Source organism: Amblyraja radiata, chromosome 1 (genome assembly GCF_010909765.2).
Source record: "Amblyraja radiata isolate CabotCenter1 chromosome 1, sAmbRad1.1.pri, whole genome shotgun sequence".
NCBI classification, from domain to species: Eukaryota; Metazoa; Chordata; class Chondrichthyes; order Rajiformes; family Rajidae; genus Amblyraja; species Amblyraja radiata.
The window spans coordinates 22,901,764-22,922,133 of NC_045956.1; the positions used below are offsets into that span (position 1 = coordinate 22,901,764).

General features: G+C 40.1%; 1 protein-coding gene across 1 annotated transcript in view; it reads right to left on the reverse strand.

Annotated features, from left to right (window-relative positions):
- Nucleotides 1–348: 348 nt before the first annotated feature.
- LOC116971642 (glutamyl aminopeptidase) overlaps nucleotides 349–20,370 on the reverse strand; it is a 74,990-nt gene continuing 54,968 nt past the window's right edge. Inside the window, exons 12-20 of the mRNA XM_033018855.1 lie at nucleotides 16,216–16,340; nucleotides 13,033–13,088; nucleotides 10,469–10,619; nucleotides 10,303–10,376; nucleotides 10,111–10,212; nucleotides 9,313–9,483; nucleotides 8,654–8,794; nucleotides 5,567–5,648; nucleotides 349–847 (exon numbers count right to left, since the gene is read on the reverse strand). Of these exons, the coding sequence (XP_032874746.1) occupies nucleotides 704–847; nucleotides 5,567–5,648; nucleotides 8,654–8,794; nucleotides 9,313–9,483; nucleotides 10,111–10,212; nucleotides 10,303–10,376; nucleotides 10,469–10,619; nucleotides 13,033–13,088; nucleotides 16,216–16,340 (1,046 nt within the window). The 3' untranslated portion in view covers nucleotides 349–703. The remainder of the gene's footprint in view (nucleotides 848–5,566; nucleotides 5,649–8,653; nucleotides 8,795–9,312; nucleotides 9,484–10,110; nucleotides 10,213–10,302; nucleotides 10,377–10,468; nucleotides 10,620–13,032; nucleotides 13,089–16,215; nucleotides 16,341–20,370) is intronic.

Below are 20,370 nucleotides of genomic sequence, written 5' to 3' on the forward strand. Positions count from 1 at the left end.
TCCCCAATCTTTACACATCCCCAATCCTTTCCACTCGTCACTTTAATTTAATGTTTCATGTATCTTGTTGTGTTTTATGACTGTCGGCAGATCAATTTCCATCCTGGGATAAATAAAGTTGTATCGTATCGTATCACAGGCAACATTAACTCTGCATTTATCTCTGCAGATACTGCTCAAGTTGCCAAATATCCCAACATTTTGTATGCTTTTTTATGTTAGTTTTTCAGCAACTGCAATATTTTAGTCATGCTGATGTAAAGATCTCCAGAATTCATTGTTTCTATTTAGGAGTAAAGGAAATAAGGTAGATGCTAATAAAGCCAACTGCTTGCATGATCCAATTTCTAAAATGTTCACGTTTTATTTTATTTTTTCCTCTTTATAACAGTAGTTCTCATATTGTATGTGATGCAATAATGGCAATGTGTGGCTTATCCCAGTTTAATTGATTGTATTGTAAACAATGTCATCATAAGGCACAATGATTGTATGAGGAAAACGAAAGGCAGCCCCGAATGGTAGCACAAACTACCTGACCGCAATTAAAATATAATTTTTAAACCGTAATTTCCTAAAAACTTTTCAAAAATAATACAAATATTGACACTGGACTCAAACACTGCTGCTGCAAATTTCCTTGCATTCAGCTTTCACAGGGATGATTGTGTTTCCACCGAAGATTTGCAATATCCTTACAATTTTAGGGATTGTTCTGCAGCCATTGATCTATTTCGTTCTTGTTGTTGTTTAACCAATCTATATTTGTCTGCACAGTTTCAAGAGCTTGTTTACGAGGGATTTCTCCGGCTCCAGCTTCTGGATATTTTGCAAAGAAGTCTTTCATCTGAAATGAGTAAACATAAATTTGGTATCTTTGGGGAAAGAAATTGTCCATTAAAGTAATTACTGTTCCCTACTGATCATTACAAGAGTTTCTCTTTTCCCCTTGCTTTCTTCTGGAGCAATTGATTGATTCAATAGATTGTTATCCAGTACACAGTCACCACCCATCAAAACTTTTCTTTCCCTTTCATCATTTCAAAGGGAGCAGTCTTTCCTATATAGACAACAAATGCTGGAGTAACTCAGCGGGACAGGCAGCATCTCTGGATAGAAGGAATGGGTGGTGTTTCGGGTCGAGACTCTTCTTCAGACTGAGAGTCAGGGAAAGAGGGAGATGCAGAGATAAGGAAGGGTAAGGTGTGAAAACGAGACATCAGAAGAGATGCAGTTCAAGGAAAATGTAGAATAGATCATTGTTAGCTGGGAGAAAGTACTTCAGCATTTTGTGTCTATCTACGGTATAAACCAGCATCTGCAGTTCCTTCCTATACATTCTTTCCTATATATCCTGATCTAGACCTCAAAGCACCCCGCTACCCTCCCATTCACATGGCACCTTCCCAGATAAGCATGATTAATTTGCCGAATGTATTTCCGCTGCATTCTTCCCATTACTCACCACCCCAAATAATTTGACATGCAATAGTAATTAACTTGGATTATTTTTTCTAGTTAGTAAATTATAATTGTGTTTTTATTTCATAATTCAATTGATAATTTTTCTCGCCATCTCCAATCAGTCCACAAGCATCACCCTGACATCTTGTCATCCTCATTTTAATTATCTAACTCATGCTCCCCATGTTCTCAATGTCCAACACAAGAAGCTCAACAGAAGTTCAAGGATCTTTCAATTAGTAATTTCAAAGCCCTTTGACTACAATAATTACAAATCATTATCAGTTTCCATTTTCCCGTCTTAGAACCATACTTCTGGAACATATACCAGTGCTGTTTCTCTCCGTTTCTCTCTTCACTGCCTGATACTTCCAGAACCAGAGAGAAATTCCAGCATTTATGTTTTATACTCGATGCTCTATTGGCCCCCCAGAAAATGGGTTTGAGTACAGGTAACCTCCTTGTTACAGCCATCTGGGAAATTCACCCGTACAGAATTCATAAAACACAGCCCAAAAATTTGACATAAGAATAAAATGTACTTTTTCGCAATACATGTGGAGATGACTTGGCTTTGCTTAATAGAAATTCACAATGTGGACAGTTTTCTAGGAATGCAACCATTCTGCAATGCAGGTGTCACCACTATTAATTAAGAAATGACATGTTTGTTTAAAGAAAAATAGAGCAAATGTAAATTTATTCCAATAATCCTTGACCACTGTAATCTTTGATTAGATTGGATGTGGAGAGGATGTTTCAATTAGTGGGAGTGTCTAGGACTAGAGATCATAGCCTCAGAATTAAAGGACGCTCTTTTAGGAAGGAGATGAGGAGACATTTCTTTAGTCACAAGGTGGTGAATCTGTGGAATTCTTTCCCACAGAAGGCTGTAGAAGCCAAGTCAGTGGATATTTTTAAGGCAGGGATGGATACATTCTTGATTAGTACAGGTGTCAGAGGTTATGGGGGGAAGGCAGGAGAATGGGGTTAGGAGGGAGAGAGATCAGTCATGATTGAATGGTGGAGTAGACAATGGGCCGAATGGCCTAATTCTACTCCTATTCCTTATGCCCTTAAGACCTTTATTATAGATTGTAAGAAGATCAGGAATGTCCAGGATAGTTTGTTACATTTTGGAGCCAATCAGGGAACGGAGTATTTAAGCAATTAACATGTGTAATGAGAGAGATTTATTAATGGTCTCACACTTAAGGATCCTCTCGTGAAGAGTTATCAAAACATGATAGAATTTCAGATTCAGTTTAAAGGTGATTTGTTCCTTAACCATAAGGCAGAATTGGCTGATATAAACTAGGAAATTAGATTAAAGTTTAAAATTATAGATAAATAGCGACCTAGATCTAACAAGATTTGATCATTCTCAGACAAGTGAAGGAATTTAGAACTGCCGTTAATTGAAAGAATGGGTGGAAATGTTGCAATGATTTGTGATCGTTTGCTCGTGTGTCAGACGACGTATATAGCTCGCTGTTGGCTCCTGTCGTCGTCCAACATGTTGGAAGAATTGGTCACCTGACGCGTCACAGAGTGCATCGTGCCGTCGTTTCCGGGGATCGCCACGTGGAGGCTTCTGTCATGATCCCCGATTTGTGATGATCCAGAAGATTAGTGAACATTTTTAGAAATTGGTTAAGAGTGATTTAAAAAACAAATGGAGGAAATGCATCAAAAGTGAATGAGCAAGAAATATTAAAAATAGAAAGAACTTTTACTACTGTATAAAAAGAGAGAAAACAAGGTGTCTATTTCTTGGATGAGACTAAGTTTTTTGTTTTGCAAAGTAAGGAAATAGTAAAAACTGCAAACACAAGTTTAGCATCTGGCTTTACACTTGAAGATACAAAAAATACCTATAACAGTAAAAAAAATCAGAGGCCAAATGAGAGGAGAATGATTACAAAATCACTAGAGAATAGCTGCCAGGAAGACTGATGCAACTCAAGGCAGACAGTTCTGAATCTGATAATTAGCTGCAGACGTTACAGATATTTTGCAGTGATCTGTCAACATTCCCTACAGTCTGAGAAGGTCCCTGTGGATAGCAAACCTACAAAAGTAATATCTTTATTCAAGAAAAGAGGAAAATGTAAAGCAGAGAACAAAATGGCAATTGGCTTAACATCTATCATTGGGAAAATGCTGGAATCCATTACTAGTAACAGGACATTGAGAATAATAATACAATCAAGCAGTGACAGATTTAGGAGAGGGTGTAATATACAGGGTAGGTAAAGGGGAACCAACATTCAATAAGGTGTCACGTAAAAGGTTACTACTCAAGGTAAGAACTCATAACATTGATGGTTATATTAACTGGAATTATGGATTGGCTAACCAACAGAAAACAAAATATTGGGAGAAATCTATCATTTTCAGATTTGCAAATCAGATGGCTGAGTGCCAAGGCCACTAAGTTCCAATCTATATTCAAGACTGATATATAGCCAATGATGCTACAAAAATGGGATGAAAAGCAAGTTGTGAGGAGGATGCAAAGGGAGATTGATAGACTGAGCGAGCTGTGCAAAGAATTGGCAGATGGTGTATAATGAAAAACATCCAATTTTGCAAGAGGAAAATAAACATAAACATTATTTAAATGGAGGGAAACTAGAGAATGTACAGAGGGATTTGGGTGCCCTCATACAGGAAACACAGAAAGTTAGTATGCAGACATAGCAGGCAATTAGAAAAGCATATGTGAATTTGGCCTTTACTGCAAAGGGACTGGGATATAAAAGTAGGTGGCTTGCTATACCTCTTGGACAGACCACTCTGAGTATGATGTGCACTTTTGGCATTATTTATTTAAGGAAGGAAATATTTGTAATTATATCAATTCTGAGATTGTTCAGTGGGCTGATGTATTAGATGACAAGGTTAGTCCAGAAGAAAGGTTGAGTAGGATGGATGTATACTTTGGAGTTTCAAAGAATGAGAAGCAATCTTACTGAAACAAATAAGAATATGCAGGGGTCGATAGGGTTTATAATCAGAGGACCCTTCCTGTAGTTGGGAAATCTAGAATTAGGGTGCATAGTTCCAAATAAGGAGTTGTCCAATTAAGAAGGAAACAAGAAACCTTCTGTGAAGGTGGTGACTCTTTGGAGTTCTTCATCCCAGAGAGTTGTACAAGATGAGTCATTGATTACAGTCAAGAGTAAGATAGATGTTTGGTCTGTTGGGTAGTCGAAGGTTATGCTGAGCAGGTGCAAAGTGGAGAAGACTTGCAGAGTCTCCTGTTTCTATTCATCACATTTTTATTTCAGATTTATCACGCACATGGTATGTTGCCTTTGGAATGCAAACGTGTTCCTGATTTCTATGGTTCTTCCAATTATTAACAGCAAATGCCCACTTTTTCATCACCTGCACGTTGACCACATGCTAGTTAGAGCAATTTTTTAAGTTGCTAAAGCTTCTTAGTATCTTACTTATAATCCTGTAGTGTCTGATTCTTGTCATGTAAATTTACCACTGAGTCAAGACTTCAGTTGCTGTCTTACCTTCCTTCCAGCCTCTCAACACCTACAAATTCAAGGGCCCATGTCTTACTTTCATTAAACAATGTATCCCAGTCCCACTTTCCACAAACTCTCACAATTAAAACCAGCCTGCACCTGAGAGTGGAGCTCCGAAATAACAGATAACTGTCTTTGAATTTTATTTATTTGCATTTGTCTGAGTGAGCTTGTGATCTTGTCTCACAGATGCATAGCTCCAGATTCAGGAACAGTTTTCCCCCCAGCTGTTATCAGGCAACTGAACAGTCTTCTCATCATTTGGATGTGTGGCCCTGACCTGCCTCCAACCTCCTTGGAGATCTCTGAGCTGTCTTTAATCGGACTTCAATGTTACATCTTTGCACTAAATGTTGTACAATTTATCATTTATCCGTGCACTGTGGACAGCTTGATTGTAATCATGTATAGTATTTTCTTTGACTGAATAGCAGGCAAACAAAAGCTGTTCACTGTACACATGACAATAAATTAAATATATACTACTAATCTGGATTTACACACAATAGTGCAAAAAAAAATCAAAGGTTTTCTAAAACTGCCATCTTGCGACTTACCTGCCACAAATTGAGTTCAGTGTTAAATGATCTTGTTATTCTCAATATCAGTCGTCCAAGATTTCTACTAGTGATTGTGTATCTGAAAGGTGAACACAATGTAGGTTTGCTAAGCTGTTCTTTAAAGCAATATTAAACACTTGATCATCCCAAATACATTCCTTTGAAGACGTGAACATACACCCAAACTAAAGGTGCACATCAGGAAAACACAGGCACATCATGTGTGGATTCCTGACAGTCAAGGCCCTTGACTGGCAACATATTCTCAGAAAATGATTCCCAAAACCTGAAGGAAAAAAGTGGTGGGTCATTTTCATATCACTCCCTGTGATACCCTGGTGTACACAAATGACTGCTGAATTTCCACTGTTATTCATCAAACTAAAATTTACCACCTTACTGTAAAATGGTTAGGGAAATGTAGAGAAAGTAAGTTTATCTTTCTTAAATTAGCTGAAGAAAAGAGTTTGTTTTTTTCTTTCGAAGAACTTGCATTTAAACTACCATCCAAAAGGTGATTTATTTTCCACCTTAGATATTTAATCATGATCACCCAGAAAGCTTTTTCGATCCATTGAAATGCATGCTAACATGGTAGTATGTGAGTATCCAATGCAAGTATCATGCAGGGAACATAAGGGGTACATTGTCCCAACATGTGGCATACAAAAAACGCGTGTTACATAGATATTTGCACGCAAAATTGAAAGTGCGATTCTCTTCAACGTTGGGTGCTCAGAGAGCAATAATTGGTGTTGTGAACTGCCAAGTCAAATCGTGATGCTAATTTGAGACTCCTTCCCTTCATAGGGTATATGTGAGATGAGAGAGGGTACCCCACACCTTTGAAGGCCAAAGGGATATTGTAATGTTAGAGGTGTGTGCTTGGGGCAAGGGTTGCTGCATTTGTCCCACCACAAACATGAAAGGTCCTTACAGTGACAATGAAAATGTTGCTGCCATCTGTGATGTGTGGCCCTGATAGCAGGCCTTGTTTAATTGGTGGACTCCACAATGACATCTAAGGTAAGAATGAGTCTTTTAAAGCATCTGGAACAGCCCATCATCATGCTTTTATGATGGCTTGGTCCTGCAATCAAAGTCCAATCTATTCTTGCCACAATATGGCAGCAATAACATCAATCATGCAATGTGTGTTGATGAACACCAGCAGACATTGTAAGTTTAATTCAGAGATACATCATTGAAACAGGCCCTTCGGTCCACCAAGTCCTTGACGACCACCAATTACACTAGTTTTATGTTATTTCACTATCACATCCACTTCTTCCACTGCAGGGGCAATTCTCCGAGGCCGCAAACCCGCAAGTCTTTGGGACGCAGGAGGAAACCAGAGCACCCGCAGGAAACCCATGCAATCACAGGAAGAACAGCAACCAAGGTCAGGATCGAATACGGGTCTCTGACATTGTGAGGCACCAGCTCTACCATAAGGTCATAAGGGATAGGAGTAGAATTGGGCCATTTGGCCCATCAAGTCTACTCCGCCATTCAATCATGGCTGATCTTTCTCTCCTTCCAAACCCCATTTTCCTGCCTTCTCCCCATAACCTTTGACATCTGTACTAATCAAGAATCTGTCTTTCCCTGCATTAAAAATATCCATTGACTTGGCCTCCACAACCTTCTGTGGCAGAGAATTGCACAGATTTACTACACTATGACTAAAGAATTTCCTCCTCATATCCTTCCTAAAAGAGCATCCTTTATTTCTAAGGCTATGACCTCTAGTCTTATACTCTCCCACCAATGGAAACATCCTCCCCACATCCACTCTGTCCTAGCCTTTCACTATTCTCTATGCGTTTCGTTGTCTCTGTACTGTACACTGACAATGACAATTAAAATTGAATCTGAATCTGATGTGTCAATGAGGTCCCCCTCATTCTTCTAAACGCCAGTGAGTACAGGCCCAGTGCCGACAAATGCTCATCATAGGTTAACCTACTCATTTCTGCGATCATTCTTTTAAACCTCCTCTGGACCCTCTCCAGAGCCAGCACCTCCTTCCTCAGATATGTTGCCCACAATTGCTCACAATATTCCAAATGTGGCCTTACCAGCACCTTATAGAGCATCACCATTACATCCCTGTTTTTGTATTCAAGCCTTCTTGAAATAAATGCTAGCATTGAGTTTGCTTTCTTTACTGATTTGACTTGCAGATTACATTTTTGGGAATCCTGCAACAGTACTCCCAGTCCCTTTGCACCTCCCATATCTGGATTCTCACCCCATTTAGAAAATAGTCTATGCCTTTATTCCTACTGCATGACTCCACACTTTGCTATACTATATTCCATCTGCCACTTCTCTGCCCACTCTCCCAGCCTGTCCCTTCTGCAGAGTCCCTGCTTTCTCTACACTACCTGACCCTCCACCTATTTTCGTATCATTTTTGCCACACAGCCTTCAATCCCCTCTTCCAAATCATTAACATACAAGCTGCACCACCGTGCTGTGCAAGCTCAGTGTCCAGGAAGAACCATGATACCATTTATCACTGTGTACTGTGTGTATAGAGGTGCAGATTGCTTGGCACATTCAATCTTAGGCTTTGAAGTAACATTTTCAGCCCAGCTTATTTTCATTTAGGTCACAAATCCGACGTATTGACTGGTTTTCTCTACATTGGTGTTGCCTGACCTGATGAATTATTCCAGCATTCTGTTTTTATTTCAGATATCCAACATTTTCAATTTTGCGCCATTCACTATTGTATCCAACCGTCCATTACCAAACCGCTCCAATTGTGGATTGCTCGCTTATGCACATTTAAAAAAAGGTATTTGAGATATCTGCCTTTGAATTAAATATGCATTGTGAAAAGATTTGAGATTTTACAGAACAATAGGCAGGAGATTGGGGTTGTGAGGGAAAGATGGATCAGCTATGATTGAGTGGTGGAGTAGACCTGATGGGACAAATGGCTTAATTCTGCTGCTAGAACTTATGAATAGAGCTATGATTCTGACCATTAACAACTTGGGAGAAACATAAATTTGAATAAGTTAACTTGTTTGTGAAACTGTACTGGCAGAAGAAAAGATGAGACGTTTCTACCTTTGCACTAAGTATTCCCAGTTGAGTCGTGTCCAATCCCATGCCATCGTTTTTCCGTACTTATTGTATGAAATGTACTGGATTATAGTAAACACATCCTGACTCTTTATTAGACTTTCATTCTTTAGGTATTTTAAGAACCTGTATTATAAAGAAGAAGAAAAATTAGTAGATTGATATTTGAGACAATAATAATAGATTTATATCTATAATGACATATTGGGTATTGGCCATCTGTTTTGTAAGTTGGCCTTCAGTTTCTCCTTGTTGTGGAATTTCAGATTAAATATATTCATAAATTTTGTGTTGCTTGCTCAATCTGCCATGGCCACAGTCTTTGATGACTTTTAACTGAGTACTGCTGAAATGGCAACCAGATAAACAACTAGGGACAATTGAGAAAAGCTTTGAACAGAATTTGAAATTACACCAAAAAACAAATACAGTTTTTGGAAAAAAAATTCAGTTTCTGCAGTGGCAACAGTATTGCAATAAATCTCATGAAGTAGTTCCAGAGCAGTTTTATTAATGTCTAATGTTTTATGTGTCATTCCTAACTGTCACTGTATGTCATGTTGTCACTTGCGGGCGGAGCACCAAGGCAAATTCCTTGTATGTGAATACTTGGCCAATAAACTTATCGTTCATTTTGCAATTACCTGTCCAAAAGTTGTACATCTTCCACTGAAGCCAACCCGTACAGAAGCTTGTCCTTCTCCTGAGCAAGGGGCGTGTCCTGGTACATCTTAAACATGTATTCCCACCAAGTCTGATTCCCAATTCGTTGCATTCCATAACGGTACACAATCAGTCGCAGATTAGGTGCAATACTAGAATAAATAAAATTAATTTGAAATTATTTGCAAACGGCAATCTTCTTTTAAGAGTATTTTTACTAAAATAATGCTGTATTAAGGATGGTGAAATTGGGGTGAGTGAGGAAGAGTGTGCATTTTGTCCCATAATATGAGGCATTAATATTTAACAATTGTGCAATATGATTGCAACCCATTTTCCACCACATTTTGTAAATGAAGGTTGCAAAGTGTGTGTTTACCTTGCGCTCAAAGAATAGAATGCCCATTATAATACATAATCAGGCTGAAAATTGTAATACCAGCCTGCTTGGATTCCCAGGGTTTAGTAACACCATCACCTGAAGTAGGAGCAGCTGGATTCAGCAGACATCTGCCCTTTGTCGCAGAACTGCTCTCTCCAACCCCACAAACAAACCTTCTGCAATCATTGCTGAGAACCCAAGACCATTGTCGGCTTCTATTGAAGTTTGCCCAAATGAGAGCAAGTAAAAAAGGAATAAAAAAGTGGAAATTCTTCTTAAGCAATTCTTAATAAAGCCGATGGATGTTTTATGTGACCACAATTTCTGCCTTCCAGCCCTCCCTCCTCACGGTACTCTCTCGACCTTTCCCTATAAATATCAGAGACAATTTGCTTACCGTTTTCCTGCCAACCATTCTTGAAATAAGCTGGTTGCATTGTGTAATGCTTCAATATCTCCCATGCGGCATGCAAGCCCCAGAACATCTTCCCTTAATAACCTAGGGATACAGCAAAATTAATCTGTAGGCTAGTTGAGGCAATTCAATAGTTGGAGGGATTCATCATTATATTATGACAAAATAGTAAACCTGTTCAAATGGGTGCTTGAATCATTCCAACCAAGTGTACTTGCAATGGGCTTCACCTGCTTTCTCCAATACATCTACAAAACCAAAAATGCCAAGGAAAACATGAATGGTATGAGCTTTCATATTGACTTTTATTCATTCTTTCAAGATATTAATTATAGATCACCTGGAATTTTGGGTAAAGAATATAATCATCTTCTAGCATGTCCCGAATATATGCAATCGATGAAATGGCTTTTGACCAAGGTAAATAATCTTCTTCTTTGCTTAGATATTTTGTCATGTTTAAAGCCACAGAATACTTTAGCAGGGTTGCCCTGCAGAAAAAGACAAACATCACAGGATAAGTAATTAAAATTCAGCACCCTAACATATTTTATTTGTGTCAATACAAATGTTGGTGTCAGGTGACCAGCATCTGCCCTTGATTCATTTGAATGTGCAACATTTATTGACACCAATCTTGAATATTCTGAGCCTCCGCAGCCCTCATGAGCATAGAATTTTAAAGATTTACTGCCCTCTGGATGAAGGCAGTTCTTCGAACCCCAGTCCAAAAAGGACTGTCTTTTCTTTTGGTACAATGTCCTCTAGTTCCAGATACTTCAGCAACATCCCTCAACTTACTATGTCAAGCCCTATATGAAGTTAGTACGTTTCAAGACCACCCCTCATTCTTCTGAATTCTTGAGAATATAGACTCAGTGTATTTTGTCTCCTCTGATGACATTTCTTCCTTTTCATTACACTCCTGTATATCCTTCCTTGAGAAGGGAGACCCGACATGTATGCAATATTACAGAGACTTATGTAATTGCAGTAAGGCATCTTTATTCTTGTATTCAAATCCTTTTGCAATAAATGTTCAACCTCCAAGAACACCCAAATCCATCTGAAGAGCAACACTTCAATTTATCACCATTTACTTTTTTTTATTTATTTTGCAATCAATTTTGATGACCACTAATTTTTCCACATTATATTCATTTTATCTCATGCTCACCCAACCATTTAAGGTCTATATCTTGGTGAAGCTTCTCTGTATCTTCCTAAAGAGCCTGTCTCACTTCCACGACTTAATTCTTTCAACCCGACCATTTGTTTACCCGTGGACATTTTTTAACGGGCTGGAAAAAATGCATACGGCTAGCATAACGAGCCGCTACGATATATCTACAAACTCCTACGACCTCCTATGGACTCGTTACGAACATTCTGCGAGTTTGATTCAGGGGAAAACTCGGGAGAATTCGTGGATTACCCCGTGAAAGTGCGACAGGCCCTTTAGAAATCTGACAGCACATTGTGGTATTAATAGCAAACTTGGATATAAATGGAACAAAAGAAAAGGGGCAGTAACACTTTTGGAAGTATACATTTGGAACTCCAAAGAGATTTAGGGAGAAGAAAGTGCATATTTGCCAAAGCACTAGCCTCGCAAGGCAGTGAGATGTCAATGGCCCAAGTTGTGTAGTGGAAACAGATTCTCCAAACTGTATTCAGGAGCACATTGTTTGCCAACATGTAGTCATCCTAACTGGAGAGAAGTCATAGGTCCAAAGACATGTCCTAAGTTTCTGTAACAAATTTCACTCCTTAATCACCAACTCCATCCCGGTATGTGGTTCTTTTTAGAATAAACCAGATGATTGTCAACCATGTTATTATATTCAATATGTACTATGGACCACATACAATAAGGAAAGCGCTTCCATTACCATAGAATTTAATTCCTTCTACCACTGTGGCTGCTCTGTGTACCATCCATAAAATGTGGCAGACGAGCAATCTGACTGTCCTCAGTGGAGCTCCGAGGCCATTCAGGAAAGCAAACATTTTTAATAGCATTTTTTCTGCATTTTTCCTCCACTCGACAAAAGATGAGGAATGCACAGCCTAAAAGGGCAATGGAAGCAGATTCAACAGAATCTTCCAAAAGGTGTTTGGGAAAAGAGAAGGACAGTGGGTCAAAATGGATGTTTAGTTTAGTTTAGTTTAGTTTAGTTTAGTTTAGTTTAGTTTAGGGATACAGCACGGAAATAGGCCCTGTGGCCCACCGTGTCCGCACCGGCCAGCGATCCCCGCACATTAACTCTATCCTGACACACATTGAGGACAATTTTTTACACTTATACCCGGCTAATTAACCTACAAACCTGTACGTCTTTGGAGTGTGGGAGGAAACCGAAGATCTCAGAGAAAACCCAAGCGGTCACGGGGAGAACGTACAAACTCCATACAGACAGCACCCATAGTCAGGATCAAAACCCGGGTCTCTGGCACTGCAAGCGCTGTAAGGCAGCAACTCTACTGGTGCACCACGTGCCGCCCTTCTGTCAACATGGTGGGCAGTTCTTTATGATGATGCCCCAAATGGTCATTTGAGTTACTGCAATTTCCTAGCATCTGCTACCCTAGTGGAATGTTACTGCCAGGGGTCATGAACAATATCACTGGTGCCTGCAGCTCACCCAAGAAATGATAAAGAAGCAGGAACACGGAATTAGTCCTACCCTCTTTTCTGCTTCATTAATTAGACATCACTGATATTGCACTCGTTCAGCACCCACCCTGATTCTAGAAATGAGATCACTAATTTACATTTCTGTTTTGAGCTTAACACCGTAGTCCTGCGATCAGTGAGATAGAATGCTAACTTGCTGTATCAAATAATGCTCCTTAAGGAAACATTTTCTCTCGAAATTCAAGGATTGCTCCTCAAACACTTACCTTGCAAGTGAAAATGTGTCATCAATAAATCCTGTGCGATCAGTCCGTGAAAATGTCTAAACGGAAAAGCAGATATTATGCCAAGTTTAGAAAGCACAAAGCTCTCCATGCACTGTGGACTGGAAAATGGCAGCAAATACAGTAAATCGAATACCACTGTACCTTAATTGACACACGTGACAACAAAAGACCTTTGAGACCTTTGAGATGGCAATGCTGCTAACACTAAAGAAAGATGCCTATAGTAATTTAGCAATCTATTTGCTGTAGATTTCTTCTTACCTAGTGTTGCCATCTAAGTGCAGTAGAAAACTGTCAGAGACAACAAACCAGTAAGGAAACAACACTGAGATCTATGGCCATTTTTGTTTCAGGGAGGAAAAAAAAATGTCCTACACGTGGAATTAAGTTTGAGGTTAAATTGAGGTAATTCAACCTAAAAATATATTTTGTATACCATGGAATTTTGAATTCATTATTTCACTGATTTGGGCTCCGCACATTTAAAATCCATTTTGGGTTACAGGTTGTTAAGCAGTTATTGCAGCTTAGTGTACAGTGAACAAGATAAGTTGTGGTTCATTCAATAGGCCAAATATTCCCAACACACAGAAACATAGAAAATAGGTGCAGGAGTAGGCCATTCGGCCCTTCGAGCCAGCACCGCCATTCAATATGATCATGGCTGAACATCCAAAATCAGTACCCCATTTTGGCTTTTTCCCCATATCCCTTGATTCCATTAGCCCTAAGAGCTAAATCTAACTCTCTCATGAAAACATCCAGTGAATTGGCCTCCGCTGCCTTCTGTGGCAGGGAATTCCACAGATTCACAACTCTCTGGGTGAAAAGGATTTTCCTCATCTCAGTCCTAAATGGCCTGCCCCTTATTCTTAAACTGTGACCCTTGGTTCTGGACTCCCCCAACATGCAGAACATTTTTCACACCTCCCATGCCCCACCTTCACTTTGACAATCGGACAGTTTCCAGTTTCCTGGTCCCAGCTGGCTAATTGTCACTATGAACATCAAATCTCCATCCCACCATTGTCTGAGGTCCCTACAGTTGTTCATTGAACAAAGACTCAACCAGTCCTTTCGGCAGTCATTCATCGTCTTCACAACAAGCACAAAAATGTCATTGCTTTTCTGCCAATTTAATTCCTGCACTAACTTTCACTTCTTCCAGATCTGATATTTTATCTGCCTATCGTGACTCTTCCATCCCCATCTTGGGGGATAGACTCATGCCAAGCTTATCAACGACAAACCCATAAGCTCCCGCAGTTATCCTGACAGCAATTCCTCCCACCCCATTTCCTGTAAACACTCCATTCCATTCTCACTAGTGTTGTGGCTTCTGACGATGATACTTTTCACATGTTTTAAGAAAGAACTGCAGATGCTAGAAAAATCGAAGGTAGACAAAAATGCTGGAGAAACTCAGCGGGTGAGGCAGCATCTATGGAGCAAAGGAATAGGTGACGTTTTAGGTCCCGACCCGGAACGTCACCTATTTCCTTCGCTCCAGAGATGCTGCCTCACCCGCTGAGTTTCTCCAGCACTTTTGTCCACCTTCCATACTTTATACATTGTTGCTTCTGATAGGTCTTTCACTTTTCTTTAAGTCTGGCCTCTTTGCTATCATCGATGACAGGTCCTCAATTGTGTCTGGTCTACTTCCTGCACTTCTGCTCTGTCAAAGCGGGAAGAAGATTGCTCTTGGCTTCACTTCCACACCATCTCTCTTCAGATTCAATAAATCATCTTCTAATTTCAAACAGGATCGATGAACCACATCTTCTTTCCTTCCATTTCCTCAATCACTCCTCATACCATGTAATGGCATTTTCCCCAGCATCTCAAGGAGTAGCAACACCTGTTATTTTTTTGTCTCCACCGTCCAAGGTCACAAGCATTTCTTCCAGATAAAGCAGTGATTATCTTGTACTTTGAGCATCGAGTTGCCTGCCTCCCACTCTGTGATATCTCTGCGTTTGGCCTTCTGCAGGCTTCCTCGGAAGCCGAACATTGACCTAAAGAACAACACCTGACCTTCTGTCTCAGCACAGATTCAGCAGGATAATCAGCCCTTTCTGTCTGTGCAAGCTCTTGCCAGTCCTGTTCTAACTTCCTCCACCTGTGACATTAACTTGTTTTATTTTCCTTTCACAGATGCTACTTGACCAGCAACCACCAAGTGCTGAGCTCTGCATCTCACAATTCATCCCTTCTCCTTCTCTCCTGCCCTTATTCTTCTCTCTCGACTTATGCTCCTTCAGACAAATCAGCTGTGACTGATTGGGGCGGCACAGTGGCGCAGCGGTAGAGTTGCTGCCTTACAGCGCTTTCAGCACCGGGGACCCGGGTTCGATTCTGACTATGGGTGCTGCCTGTACGTAGTTTGTACGTTCTTCCCGTGGGTTTTCGCCAAGATATTCGGTTCTCCCACACTACAAAGATGTACAGGTCTGTAGGTAAATTGGCTAGGTATAAGTCTAAATTGCCCCGAGTGTGGGTAGGATAGTGTTAATGTGTGGGGATCGCTGGGCCGAAGGGCCTGTTTCTGCCCTGTATCTCTACACAAAACTAAACTAAATAAGTATTCATTACCTTCTCTTAGATGGAGCTAATACCATTTGGCAATGAACTCCTGGTTTCCACCTCGTCATATGACGAGGTGGAAACCAGGAGTTCATTGCCACAGGAGTTCTTCACACACTCTCTAAAATATGATTGCTTTCCCTGTTTTTCAGTTTTGAATAAAGATCATCCACCTGAAATGTTAACCTATGTTTCTTTATACACATGGGCTGCCGAACCCGCCAGGCATTTTTTTTTTTTTAAATTTCAGATTTCTAGCCTTTGCAGTTTTGTTTTGACGTTTAGGTAACATTTTCAGGATTTACTTTTACAGTCACCATATCTGCATTCATTGATTCACCAATTCACGATTCTGCAGATGGAGTCGGAGGATCCTATAATAACACACTCCATGGAAGTGCAGGGATCCCCGAGCAAAATTAATCGTCGCTCCATACGACACTCTCAAATTCCCTCCATTACAATGGTGATATTGACACCCTCACATCACAGCATCCTGAGTGCTTTAAGTCTCCACAGTCCTTGCCATTTACACTTTGGAAGTTGAACTCAGGAGAAAGATCATAAAATCATTCTTACAGTGTGGTTGTTCTGTAGTTCATTGATGATCCTTTGCCAGGCTGTTTCTTCATACTGTACACGAAAGAAGCCAACATGATCCGTGTTTACTTTTAGGATGTCATTAGGTGGCTGATAGATAGTTTCTAAATATTTTGGGGGAAAAAAGAATAGCAACAAGCTATTGTAAGAAAATAGCAAACTAAGCGAATGGCATTTCTAAAATAAACTAATGTATTATTGAAAATACCTCAGGTAGACAAAAACGCTGGAGAAACTCAGCGGGTGAGGCAGCATCTATGGAGCGAAGGAAATAGGCGACGTTGCGGGTCGAGACCCTTCTTCAGACTGAAGAAGGGTCTCGACCCGAAACGTCGCCTATTTCCTTCGCTCCATAGATGCTCCTCACCCGCTGAGTTTCTCCAGCATTTTTGTCTACCTTCAATTTTCCAGCATCTGCAGTTCCTTCTTAAACATTGAAAATACCTCTTCTGCATTTTTGTCAGAATAGTCAGATATTAATTTTAAGATTGAAATGTTAAAGCTTATTTTTATTTATCTTCTTTTTTTTTCTGTGACTAATAGTGCTTTTTTTAGACAAAAAGATGCCAGTACGTAAATACATTAAAAATTAAGCCACATTTATCAACAATTTTTTTTCTATCAATATAGTCAATCTTCTGTTTCTGATTTTGTGACCAAATTCTAATTTAGTAAACAAATAACTAAAACTAAATAACCATGGCTCACTGGTCAACCTGAAGAGTACCTCTAGGACAGACTGGTTTCACCAAGATGCAGCACAGAATGCGACAGGAGATCCTTCTTCAAACTGTATCTCCTCCCCCTTCTGTCGTGGGGTAAACTGATTCCATTGTGGACTCCACCTTTCTTTGATTATCATTGCTTTTTGCATATCTTTCATTCATTTGTTCTCCATCTCTCTATACAATCATCTATACTCCTCTTTTCCCTTTACCCTGGCTCTCAGTCTGAAGAAGGGTCTCGACCCAAAACATCACCTTTTCCTTTTCTCCAGATACGCTGCCTGACCTGCTGAGTTACTCTTATTAATGTATTGTTGGCCAACTTATTGTCAGAAGTAGCCAGGAAGTGACAAACACAGGAAGTTCATGGCCATTGCTTAGGCTTAAAGTAGGTTTCGTGAGGAGCATGCTTCAGATGAATGTAGTGCAAGTTAAGGACCACAGGACAGGGGCAAAATGCACTTCCCTTATTGGGCTTGGAGAAACTCTTCTTATCTGAAGGCTTCTTGCTAACATTCCTACAGATAGCTTAAATGTGTCGAAGGCACCGTGACAACTGATTCAGATACACCAATATCATCAGCCAGCTCCCAGTGATATAAGAGGAGCCTGATCAGAGTATCAAAAGAAGATTCCAGCTGGTTCAAGGAGGAATTCACGGTGTCCTCCGTTGTTAGCATCAAACTTGGAGGAGATCAACTTGGTATTTCATTTCATTTTAACTTGGGGATTTAAAAAACTCGTTGTGTAATGTTTCCTTTGTAACGTAGTGTGATGTTGGGGTGGGTAAGTCAGCTGCTGCTGGTGGGGAGATACTGGGTTACCTGATATTAAAACTTGGTGCTGACACATTTCGAAGTGTAGGAATGAATTTACCCTAAATTCATATTCTGGTTTCATAACAAATAAAATTGCTGTTCCAGTCCTGTGTGTGACAGTTTGCTGCCTTAAAATAGGCTCAATGTCATAATTAACATTTCCAAAGCTTGACTAAACAGAATTCATTTTCTCAGGAAATGTTTGAAGAAACAGTAGAGATGTTTCTATAATTTTCACTTTTGGAATCAACTGGATGTAATTTCCAATGTATGTTTCCAATTGTTAAGGTACATCCTCATGGGGAAAGATATCAAAAATAGTAAGATTAAACGAGAACTTACCAGTTTGAGGTTTGATCTGTATTTTATGAGGAGTTACGATGAGGGATTACGTGAAGAACCCGCTCAGTGCGCAGGCGCGGCATACTTCCAAGCAGCGGTGTGGAATCACAGATAGACACAGTTATTTGAAGTAAACATAGTAAAGATAAGGAGACATCAATTTATTAGTTTGATCCATATAATGAGGGTGGGAGCGGAGGGCACGTAATCCCTCATCGTAACTCCTCATAAAATACAGATCAAACCTCAAACTGGTAAATTCTCGTTTAATCTTACTATTTTACTTCGGAGTCACGTGAGTGACTACGTGAAGACTTCAAAGCTCTGTGATTTCAAACCGTGTAACAGTTCATACTTCACTCGCTGCCGAAGTCATTCGAGGGAGGAAGTATGTTATCGTAATCAACCATGAATCTGTTTGTAAAAACAATAATGGTGTTATTAACAACAACAAGACCAATTGCTCCCCCGGGCTTAAATTATATATTTTTTGCAGATTCTTTTTCTGCAAACGATACAGGTTCTGTCAGTGGTTTGTTATAAAAGTTTGGAACGTATACTCCCTAGACCACCCCGCTGTAGCCAGGATGTGGTCCATAGGCTCGTCCATCCTCTTAGTTACTGACGTGGAAGCTGTTCTGGTGGAATAAGATTTTATACACGTTAGTATTTACTCCAGCAACTCCCAGTACCTGCTTGAGCCACTAGAGATAGTTTAGCTCGTCTCCCGACCATGAGGTTTCCTGTGGCTGACCCATAAGGCTTTTTCCTCTCCCTCGGTATTCCTTATTGTGTCGATCTCTAAGTGGGTCATGACACATAAAACGTGGTTCAGGTGGGTATGCCCGGAATTTCATGACTGGACCTGATGTTCCTGGTCTGTTCTGTTTGGCCAACCCTTGAATGGGCATGTGACACTATCTGGTGTTATAACCATGTTGTCCCATCGCAGTAGATGGGAGAGCTGGCTCTTTGTGTTGATGTAAGGCCACCAGCATGTCCATCTTCAGGGTAGGCTGTTCCAGGGTGAGTGACCTGGCTGGTGATCATCCCCTAAGGTATGTCAGGATTTCACTGACATTCCAATTTGGGTGTACCTATTTCTGGGGAATGGATTGATATACCTCTCCTGTATCTGATCACCAGTGAGCGGTACCCAAGTTGAGTAGGCTAACAGAACATGTCCTTCATTGTGGTGAAGACCTGCCAGGAGCTCCAGTACAGTTTTTTTTTTTTTTTTTGTTATAGTTGAATGTGTAATTCCTGTTTTGGAAACAGTGTACCATTTCTTGATGCTCCTCAGGTATGTTCCCTAGGATATGCGACGGAATGCTGTCATCAGGTTGATAGTGCTCCTGATCCAAGCACAGCAATGGTCTTCCCAATTCTGCAATTCTTTTAATGACCATGTCGAGGATCACTGGGAACCATGCTTGTGGACTTGGTCCACTGTAATTTGCGTAGTACCCGACTGATGAAGCCGTAGTACCTATTGAAGAGGTAGAAGGAAAGGAAAACATAGAGGTTAGGTTCCCCCCCACCCCTCAATACGCGGGAATGTCTCCATTGCCGCTGCCTTGAGATTGGTTTCATGTGACGTAAGTTAGTACGTGGTGATTTAATTGGATATAAGGAATCGATATCTGGTGTGCATATTGCTTAGTGATTTCAGCAAATATTTTTGGTTTAAATGTATGTTTACAGTATTTAGCTCACCTGATAGGTGAGTTACTGATGGTCAAACATGTTTGACGACATACGGTTTCCAATTGTTAATAAATTGTCCCCTAATATCGATGTTCTCCGCCCAAGTGGTTTGGTATATGCCACCACTGATGTTGTTATCTTATAAACGAACATGCAAATTTGGTGGATTACTGAGCAAATGCTTCACTAGAATTAAGTAAGTTAATATATAACATGTTTAAGTCAATTCATATTGGCATTAAGTATTACAAGCTCAGTAACACATCAGGACACATAAGATGTTACTCAAAACAGGTGGAAGTGTACAACCATAATCCTCCTGCCGATAAATTCCATGATAACACTACAGATTAATCCATTTGCCCCCATATTACAGGTATGGAGATAGTTTTGAACACTAGTATCTCAGCTCATAGGAAAGGTACAAAGTTCAGTAGCTGGTAATGCTGCTATATCCCAATTACTTTGCCACGTAGTTGATTGGTGGTTAATGCACCATGACTGATAGTCTTAATGAATACCAGATAACAACGTTGTGGATG